Below are 10489 nucleotides of genomic sequence, written 5' to 3' on the forward strand. Positions count from 1 at the left end.
CAGGCAGGCAGGCAGCTCCAGTGATGAGTCTTTACCTACGAGTCTTCTGCCTGAGAGCCAAGAGGGAGAATCTTTTGTTCCTCGTAAATTAACCGAGATGACATGAATGGCACTTCTGAAGCTGCAGTGTCCTACTTTATCTCCCCATCCTCTGAAAATTACCCACAGAGGGGCTTCCATTTGTAACAGGATAGAGGAAGACTTAAGCAGAGCCCGTGTTACTGAAAGAGAGTAGTGAGGGAAGCTGCATTTTTCATTCTATAACCTACTCAATTATCATCTGTTGAAGCTATTTGTATTTGGGCTTTTCACATGGTACTGGAAAGCATTCTGAAATGATCCATATTTTAATTAAAAAGATATCCATAATTCATTCATTTTGAGGTTTTTTTTTTTTTTTTTGGTACCAGATATAGAACTTGGGACCTGGAGCTTGAGAGGCAGGCAGTGGCACCATTAAGCTAAATCCCTGGCCCTCATTCATTCATTTTGCAGTGCTGGGGATTGAACCCCAGGATACTCTACCACTGAACTGCATGCATCTCTCCAGCACTGTTTTGTTTTGTTTTGTGTGAGGCAGTGTCTTGCTAAGTTGCCCAGGTTGGACTCAAATTTGATTCTCTGGACTCAGCCTCCCAAGTGCTAAGATTATAGGTATGTGCCAACACACCAGGTTACGATTTAAACCACCCCCTTTTTAAAAAAATGTATCTAGGTGAAGATGGAGCTGGAAAAACAAGTTTAATAAGAAAAATTCAAGGAATAGAAGAGTACAAGAAAGGAAGAGGATTGGAGTATTTGTATTTAAATGTACATGACGAAGACAGAGATGGTGAGTGTCATGTTTTTTGAAGTCTGTACTAGGGTGCATTGCTGCTTATCCAAGTCTTTGACTTCTTAGTGTGTCATTTGTTTACTAGGAGTTCTGCACTGTCATACTGGTCACAGACGGTTATCTTTAGGCATACTTCCATTGATTAGGGATTGGTATTCATGTAGTGATAATTCTTGTGCAGTTGTTAGCCTTCTTGAAGAATCTTAAATTTTCAGTTCATCTTTCCTCAGGTACTAATTATTTTACTAGCTTCCTTTTCACCCTCTTTTTTTTTTGCTACCAGGGATTGAACTCAGGTCCTTGTGCTTGCAAGGCAGGCCACTGAACCGCTGAGCTAAATCCCCGGCCCCTGTTATTTTCTAATAATGTAATCTATTGCTCAGATATTTTCATCTGATCAGCTGTTTTTTCTTCTATATTCTACTAACCTTAATTTAGTCTATAATATCTTGAGTACACAACACTCTGCTGATAGAAAAAATTATATAAATGTTATATAATCTCTTGTTTTTTAAATTAAGAAATACAAAGTAGAGAACTGGACACGGTGGCATACACCTGTGATCCCAGCACTTTGGAGGCTGAAGCATGAGTATTGCCTTGAATTTGAGCCCACCCTGGGCTACATAATGAATTTAGAGCTATACATAATGAGGCACTGTCTCAAAGAAAACAACAGAAAACAAGCAACAGAAAAGAAATTAGAAGTAGAGGATGCTGTTGTTGTTCTAGTTGACCATTAAATCACTTTAGGCCTTACTAAATCAGTAATGTGACCTAAATAGTTGAACTTTTTCAAAGTTAATAGAGATCTCCTGTGAAGATGCCCTGAAATAGTATTGTTAGGTGAATGATGAGATGACTTAATCCTGTTGTCTTGGTAACTTTGTTTTGTCTGTTATAGATCAAACAAGATGTAATGTATGGATCTTAGATGGGGACCTGTATCATAAAGGGCTCCTTACATTTTCACTGGATGCCATTTCTCTGAAGGACACTCTAGTTATGCTGGTTGTTGATATGTCAAAGCCTTGGACTGCTTTGGATTCTTTACAGAAATGGGCAAGTGTTGTTAGAGAACATGTTGACAAATTGAAAATTCCTCCTGAAGAAATGAAAGAAATGGAACAAAAGCGTGAGTAGCCTAAAAATATTAATGCAGGTTTCAAATACTTAAGATCATAGCTGATTATAAAAATCATTAGCAATTTTTTTAATTGAATCTGGTTTAATGAAGGAAACAATGTAACTACTGGTGTTTTGAAATTCAGTTGGACTAATATGCTACTTTTAATATAGTTTTAAATTGGAAACATATACAGAATAGTAAACTGGTGCAGGTACCTTTTCTTGCCAAAAGGTTGTGTTTCTTCATTTTGAAAAATAGTTTTTTAGCATAAAAGTATTTTGAATCTTTAAGTGCTTATTTGTAGCAGTTTTATTTCTTGATTAATAATCTCATCAACTTTGTCAAAATGAAATATGCCTGAAAACATGGTTAACATAAAAGGATGTTAAGCCCCTTTTATTATTGACAAAATCCAAAGTATCTTCTGAATATTCTCATGTTGTTGAAGATTTTCATGAAAATGATATGGGATTAGTTTTGAAAGGTTGTAACCAGTGACATTTTAAGGTGTCACTGGAAGTTCTTCATTGACCATTGTTGTATTTTGCCTAAGAAAATACTTCAGTGAAATGCTTTGTTACTGCTAACTGATAACTTTTAGAAGAAATTGACAGGCTATAGGCAATAATAAAAGGTAATTACTGAATCAAAATGCATGTTACTAAGGCTCTTGATACACTTACATTTACTTTTCTTGTTTTGACAGTCTTGTAAGTGACTTCTAAAAGTTTTTCAGCATTGGTAATGGCTCATTAATGTTTGAGATTTAAAGAATGAATTTGGCCCAAGACTGAGCCTAGGTAAAAGGAAACCCAAATAAAGAACTTAAAAGAAGCTAATATTTGAAAATACTCTAGCACTATGTTTTAAATTGTGGGATTCTTTTTCTTCCACATTTGTTTTTCTTTTATTCTTTCATTGCCCTTCTTTCAGAGAAGGTAGAGAGTCAAACTTTAGACTTGCCCAGTGTTTTGCACAGACCTCCATGGTACCACACTCTTTGGAGCCATCAGTGTACAGTATTGTGCCTCAGGATTAATAATGTGGGTCTGGTGTTTGTATATTCTTTTGAAATAGATTTCTTAAAGTCTTTTGTGTCTTCTCTTCTATAACTCCAATGAAATATGTACATAGATTATGACAGAAATAGCTTATCTGCTAAAATAAACCAGTTACTAAACTGTGTTTACTTTGATTTTTAGTGATTAGAGACTTCCAAGAATACGTGGAGCCGGGAGAAGAATTCCCTGCTTCTCCTCAGAGAAGAAGCACCACATCACAGGAAGACAAAGATGACAGTGTAGTTTTACCCCTGGGTGCAGATACACTTACACATAACCTGGGCATTCCGGTACTAGTAGTTTGCACAAAGGTTAGTTTGCTTCCTGTAGATTTTGCTACTAATATTCACCAAGGCTGAGCGACTGTTTTGTTTTCTGGGTTTTGTTTTTTTGGGGGGTGGGTTTTGTTTTGTTTTGAGTTACATTAGTGAAAACTAGATAATTTTAAAAAATCAAATACAGGGCTGGGAATTTAGCTCAGTGGCACCATCGATCCTTGGTACCTAAATAAATAAATAAATATCAAATAGAAAGTGCAAAATATTAGATGGTGTTCACGTGATGCTTCTAATTTTTTTTTGTCCTTCACAATCATTTCTTTCACCTGTAGAGATAAGTTGCTTGTATCTGTAGATGAGTTCTAGAGTCTATGTCTCAGGAGCATAACAAAAAGTAGACAGAGGACCAAGTATGTCTTTTATCCCTGATCCCCACACTGCCAGAAAATTTTGGTGCCCTAGATGATAGTATGCAGGGCAGGAGAGTGTGAAGTAACTATGCTACTTCTGGGTGACACTTAACCCTCCATGCTGTATTACTGCTAATTCTTCCATCCCACTGTGAGACTTCTGAATTTTGTCAGCGCTCACTCATTCCACATTGGTATGCATATGTTTGAATACTTAATATTGTCCCTTTATGTCTTTTGTCGGTTTTGAAGGTGTTTTAAGTGTCATTAGGATGGCAGTAAAATAAGGTATCTTTAGTTGTTTAAAATATCAGTGTTCTGTAAAATGGGCAAACAAGTGCTCATCATAATCGTACAAGGAGACTATTCTATAATGTATATATGTCTAATCAAAAGGTTAGATGTGAAATTTGATCCGAAACTATTATTTTGTATAATTAACATTATTAAATATTTATTTTTTTTAATATTTCATACCTTCAATTCATAAAAGTTTTTCTGAAATTCTTTGGATTCCCTGATGTTTGAACATCTATAGTAAGCAGAATTCAGCATTGTTTCATTAATTATACAAGTGGTGGTATTTTGTTATTGGTGAGATTGCAGTAAGAGTGAATAAAAGCACCATAACAGTGCAGATTAGTGGAGAATTATCAGATCATTAGAGAAGCAAAGAAGAAATGAAGAGAGGTAAAGACTTCCTAGATATACTAATGAGCTTTAAAGAACTGGAATAGATTTAAATGTTTAAAATTTTATTCTAAGCCATAAGTTGATGAGTTAAATTTTTCCTTCATGTATTAAATATTCTCATTGGTATTCTGGACCAAATTAAAGAAAATTATTTATTAAAACTTTAGTCTTAATGGCATGACATGGTGACCCATACCTGTAATCCCATCCCTTGGGAGGCTGAGGCAGGAGATTGCCGTAAATTCAAGGCCAGCCTGAACTACATAGTGAGACCCTGTCTTAAAAAAACAAACAAGCAAAAAATAAAATAAATAAACCCCAACAACAACAATTAAAAAAAAAAACTCCAAAAAACTTTAGTCTTAAGGCTCCAGCTGAAAGATTTCTATTGATATTATAGGTCCTGCTGTTCATAGAAGAGTGGTAGCTTTATGATGTTCCCCAATCCAAACTTGTATTTAATTTTGTTAATGTAATACTATTTTAAAATTATTTTAACTCAACAGTGTGATGCCATTAGTGTATTGGAGAAAGAACATGACTACAGAGATGAACATTTTGATTTTATCCAGTCACATATTCGGAAGTTTTGTTTACAGTGTATCCTTTCAATACATTTATTGATGTGATGTGCCTTACCTGCTTTGTTTTCTAAGTAAAGGAATTAAATTAATGGATTTTAGAAATTCTGTGAATGTTAGTCCTCTTATTTCTGGTTGGAAATTTCATTTTCATTCTAAAGTCATTTATATCTGGATATTTGGAGGTAAAAAGCAAGTATTATATAACTTTGATTTGCTGTGTTTATTTTGATTTTTCTGTGTTAAGAAAAATAGTTATCAATTGTATGTGGAAAAGTCTAATTCAAAGGCACTGTGGATATACCTGATTAAAAACTATTCATTTATTAGGAGTGGGTGGTAGGGCAAGATGAATCGTTAGATTTGTATATTTTCATTCTTAGTTTCTTTAGTGTGTTATCATCTTCTCCACATATAGCCCAACTTAGTGGTTTCACAATTTGTCTGTGTTTATCCTTAGTCTTAACTCATTGGATTGGAATATTTGAAGGTGAAATGGAATATTAAATCTACTTTTAAAAACTTCCTGGATTATTTTTATGATCACAAGATTGGAAAATCTGTCAAAGGAAGTTTTTCTAATCTAGGTTGCTGGGATTAGGTTGAGCCAGTGAGCAACATTTACAACTAAATGAGAGAGGAAATAGATGGTTAGTGATATACATGTTCCTAGTGTCCTCAGTCTATAAATCATTTTATTAATGGATATTCGATTTAAGAACTATTTATAGAAGGCCTTGCTGAATGAGTGAATGAAGTCACTCAACACTGATAATTTCCCTTTTCCATTGGTTCATGGGCCTCTCTCTCTCATGTCATCTAATGGTTGAGTTATGTTGAAGGAAAGGGCATCTGTCTGCATAGTATATTTATTTATTTTTATTTTTGGTACCTGGGACGAATCTTGTGACGTTGTGCTTGTGAGGCAAGTGGCAGAACCACTGAGCTAAATCCCCAGCCCTACATAGTGTCTTTAAAAGAATGCAAAGTGGGAATAATTGAAGTAGATGTATAAAGCCTCTGTTGTTATCTTTTAAAAATAGAAAATTTGAGAACAGCCTCTTTAAACATTTCTTTTATGCTAAATTTGAAAGCATAAATATAGAAATGTAATCAAGAAAGAAGCTGTCTACTAAAATAACGAGACACTCCCAAATCTAGTTAATTTAAAAGAATGCAAAATGTGAGAAGTCACTTCAAGATAGTAAGGTGTAGAGTCCTTTACCCACCTCCCAGTCCCTCCCTGCAGTAACTCCTGGAGGATCCTGGCTCCCTCCCTTGCTCCCTTCCTCTGCAGAGACCCCCAGTGGCAGCCACCATCTAGGTGTAACCCTGTGTGGTGCTGTCAGCTACCAAGGGGCCAAGGGATGAGCTGGAGTCCTCCTCCACAATGGCATTTCCTTCTGGTCTGTAACTGAAGACTCTGAGCAGTGGTCCTCAGGTCGCAAGGAGACTGGCTCTTCCGGACCCAGTGGCCCCACCCAGGACCAGGGTGGAGAATATCTGTTTCTTCTTGGAGCAGCATGAGACTGATTTCCAGAACCTTGGGGATGCCAGACTGGGCAGCTCCCCAAGTCCCCTCACTGTCCCAGTCCCAGTGGGATGATCTGTCCCTATGTTCAGAGGAAGGGCCAGGTCTGGAGCCCATGAGCGGCCCTGTGGATTATGGCTGTTTCTGCTCTGGTTTTCCTGGTGAATAGGAGCCTCCTGGTAGTGAGAGCATGTGCCATCCATCGTGAGGCCCAAGTCAACCCCAACACAGTGACCACAAGAGAGATGGAGCAACTAGAGATGTACTGTATGCGCTTGGGCTCCCACCTGGACAAGTGCATCATTGCAGGCCTGGTGCTGCTCACAGTAAGAGACATGCTCTTGTCAGTGCTGCTCATGATCTTATGCAAGGGTGAGCTGTACCTCAGGAGGACCTTTGTCCCTGGCAGAGGCCCCAGGAAGACCTACGGCTCCATTAACCTGTGCATGAGATAGCTAAATGGGGATAGAGATTAAGCACTGATGGAGAATGAAGTTACCCAGGTCTTGGAGGCCAGCCATACCCTCCAGGGGTCTTACGTAAAATCCCACTCCATCTGGATATACTAGCTCCAGGGCTCTAAGGCCCCTAGAAATGCCTGGGGTTTAAAACAGCTCCACACAGGGCCCAGTGGAAGGAGTCTAGGGTGTTGGAGGGGGAGCCTGGGGCCTGAGCCGCTCAGGCCCCACTCAGGCAAGCACCTGCTGATCTGTTTTACAGCTTGAGATTTTACATAAGGTTTTGTTTGGAAGATGGCTTTTGCTGCTAAAAATACAAAGTTTGGAAACTGCTGCTCTTAGAAGATGAGGTTCTTGGCATTTTTGAGTGTTGAGAGTCATTTTAAAGATTGTCTATCCTGTTCCTCCTGCCATCAGGAATTCCAGGACCTCTGTGTCCTCACTGGCTAACTGATGGTAGTAGGTGGGTACCCTTCAGCCCTGACCATCCAAGCTGGGAAGTAGCTTCATAGGGAGAGGCCAGCACTGGGGTGACCTCCTGTGGCACCCCACTGACTTTAAGCTCTTCAAGCTTTAGTTGCTCTTTTCTGTCAAGCAAGAGGTTGGACTGATGACTTCTCAGGTTGGTTCTGCCCTGGGAATGGGAATCCAGTCTCCACCTGTGGCCACCCCTTCAAAAGAAGAGGTATCTTCTACGCACTGATCATTCTTCATGCCATTTTCTGGCCCCACCTTGGTGACCACCGCGAGGAACCAACTGCTGTCGTGGTCTTTCTAAACAGTCTCTTGAGTGGATGGATTATAGTCAGTTTGCCAGAGCCTGGTTTTGGTTTTAAGGTCTAATTTCCGGCAGTGACTAATTTTCTGTAATGGCATATTTTATGGAGTTAGGTGCACAGTTTTCACAATCCTCTGGGCATGAAAGATCTTTTATACAAGAAACTGTGAGCACTTTGTTGTGTTTGAGGACTTCGTTATATTTTTGTGGGTGTGACATAGGCCTTTATCATCTTCCCACCTCAGTAGCATGTCTCTTGGGTCTGACTACATTCTGCTAGCAGAAAAGAAGAAAAGGAAAGAAAGGAAACAGTCAACTTTTAAAATGCTAAGTTTGTAGTTTCCTGCTTCCCCTCTTAGTAGTAATGTGCAGCCACAATTTATTTGGGGAGCAGTCAGGTATATTGAGGTGGCCTGGACACTCTAGCTGAATTGATTACCATTTGTTCTCTTTCTCTTGTGAAATGTTTCCAGGCTCCTTCCAAACTGTTTTAGCTTCTGACAAGGAAGGTTCTTAGCAGCAAGGACATCCAAACATTTGAGGATTTGGGGGAGGCATTGTCAAGTCCAGGCAGCCCCAGAGGGTTTCCAGAGTGCATGCCTTCTATCTAGGCCATTGGTATGAAGACTCTGAAGGGTCAATTTCAGTGAGGTTTTGCTTCTAAGCAGGTCCACTTATTTCCTTGAGGTTGTCCACATGCAAATGGATTGTAACTGTCCCCAGGGTGGGAGGCTGGGGTGGACGTGGGGTCTGTAGGCTGTCATTACAGTAACATGAGTCTTCAATCCACTGAGCTGAACATCTGGGCTCACGGCTTCTGAGTCAGATCAAATATCTGCTCCTGCTGCCAGTTTTTGTTGGGAGCAGAGCTGGGGGAGGGCCAAAGGAACTGAGATTGCTTAGCTTGGTCTCCTGGGTTCTGTTGTGGTGTGGAAAGGGTGTGACTAGAAAAGAACAAAGCCCAAGATGGTGAATGATGCATAGGTCCTGGGTTTCTAGAAGGTAGATGTGTGCAGTTCTTCCAGGCTTTAAGTAAAGACAGCAGCAGAGATTGCATGAGCCCTTCTAGGTGAACCCCAGGGGAACTGAGCATCCCAAATGATGGGCAGGGCTTTTGGAGTTCATGATGATGATGATAAAGCTACCCGGGGAAAAAAAAGATAGTAAGGTATGTGTTTGTCAGTGAAGGCGACAATCCAGAATCATCCTTATTTAAAAGTTTAAAAAAACAATTGCAGTTTAAAATTTTTAGTAATAAAATCTTTCAAATTATAAATTAGTACAGTTTTCACACAATTAAACTTTTGCTTAAGATTTTGATGTTTGTTTCTACTAAGTTAAATTTATTTAGCAGTATTGCTTTTAGGCTGATAAGCAGGTTGTGTCCTAGAAGGTATCAGTTTGCCATTTGAGAAGTTAGATGGCTCCCCACATTTCATGTTGGTTTAAGTCACTGTCTCTTTCTTAGGAACAGGATGGTCAGTACTAGATGGTGGTCCTTAGGGTTGGTCATAGAATTTCCCTTAGCTACTCTGAGTACATCATTCATTGGTCACATTGCACTTTTCCACAAGCCTCTTGGTCTTCTAATCTACTATTTCTTTTAGATAAAAGGTCAAAGTAGGATCTGTTTTAACTAAAACATTTTCATATGAGGTGGTGGTATTTCAAGTTTTGGTCATAAAATCCACTTTTGCCCTTGGTCATTTCTAAAAGCTTCCTGTGGTAGCTATGGGATTGCCTTTTCTCAATATTAGGTCTTTTTTAACACTCTTCAGTGAATTTCCTGAGCCTTATATTTGAAGTCTTAATTCTTAGAATTAGTAAAAACTGTAAGAAATATTAGTGCAAACCATTTTTGTTAAAAAAGTAAGAGTTGTTGATAAATAATATCTTTCTTGATGAAGTTTAAGAAAGTAAAAAACAAAAGCAAGGGGCCAGGGTTTTAGCTCAGTGGCATTGCCGCCTTCCTTGCAAGCACAAGATCCTGAGTTCAATTCCTGGTACCGCAAAAAAAAAATCAAAATGTGTTCTTTACATACAGTAGTATTGTCAGTGTTACTAAATTTACCTTTATTTCTTGGCTTAATGCAACCTCTGTCTACCTAAATTAAATTAATTATGTAAAGATTACTTTATTTGCTTTTTAGCTCATATGCATTTTATACTTCAAAAAATTTTTTTTCATTGTGGTACCACATATTGAACTCAGGACCTTGGGCTTGCAAGGCAGATGCAGTGTCACTGAGCTAAATCCCCAGCTTTGGAAGTTATTTTTAAAGTAATGTGGATATAGATGTGAAGGACAAGTTGAGAACAGTTTTATGGTAAAGATTCATGGAATTTATCCAAAATTTTCTTTAACATTAATTCAGATGGTGCAGCTCTTATTTACACTTCAGTAAAAGAAAACAAAAATATAGACTTAGTATATAAATACATCATTCAGAAACTGTATGGATTTCCTTATAAGATTCCTGCTGTTGTTGTGGAAAAGGATGCAGTATTTATGTAAGTATACTCTCTCTCTCTTTTTTTGGAGGGGGTGGCACCAGAAATTGAACCCAGGTCCTCTCACATGCTAGGCAAAGGTTGTACCACTGAACTATACCCGTCTTGCAAGTACTTATTTTAAATATATTTTATCATGTATTATTTCTACTACTTGATGATAAATCACCATTTTTAATTTTGAGATGGGATCAGTAGACCATATTGAGTAGTGAGAATCTGTT

At 38.3% G+C, this 10489-nt stretch overlaps 1 protein-coding gene and 1 pseudogene across 1 annotated transcript in view; both read left to right on the forward strand.

Moving 5' to 3' along the window:
• Dync1li1 (dynein cytoplasmic 1 light intermediate chain 1) overlaps positions 1-10489 on the forward strand; it is a 42160-nt gene that overhangs the window by 23104 nt on the left and 8567 nt on the right. The window contains exons 2-6 of the mRNA XM_010629714.3: positions 655-832; positions 1740-1970; positions 3167-3336; positions 4913-5006; positions 10130-10265. Of these exons, the coding sequence (XP_010628016.1) occupies positions 655-832; positions 1740-1970; positions 3167-3336; positions 4913-5006; positions 10130-10265 (809 nt within the window). The remainder of the gene's footprint in view (positions 1-654; positions 833-1739; positions 1971-3166; positions 3337-4912; positions 5007-10129; positions 10266-10489) is intronic.
• Positions 6339-7241, forward strand: LOC104865886 (annotated as a pseudogene).

This window comes from Fukomys damarensis, unplaced genomic scaffold (genome assembly GCF_012274545.1).
Source record: "Fukomys damarensis isolate Sample0158 unplaced genomic scaffold, DMR_v1.0_HiC HiC_scaffold_28, whole genome shotgun sequence".
Lineage (NCBI taxonomy): Eukaryota > Metazoa > Chordata > Mammalia > Rodentia > Bathyergidae > Fukomys > Fukomys damarensis.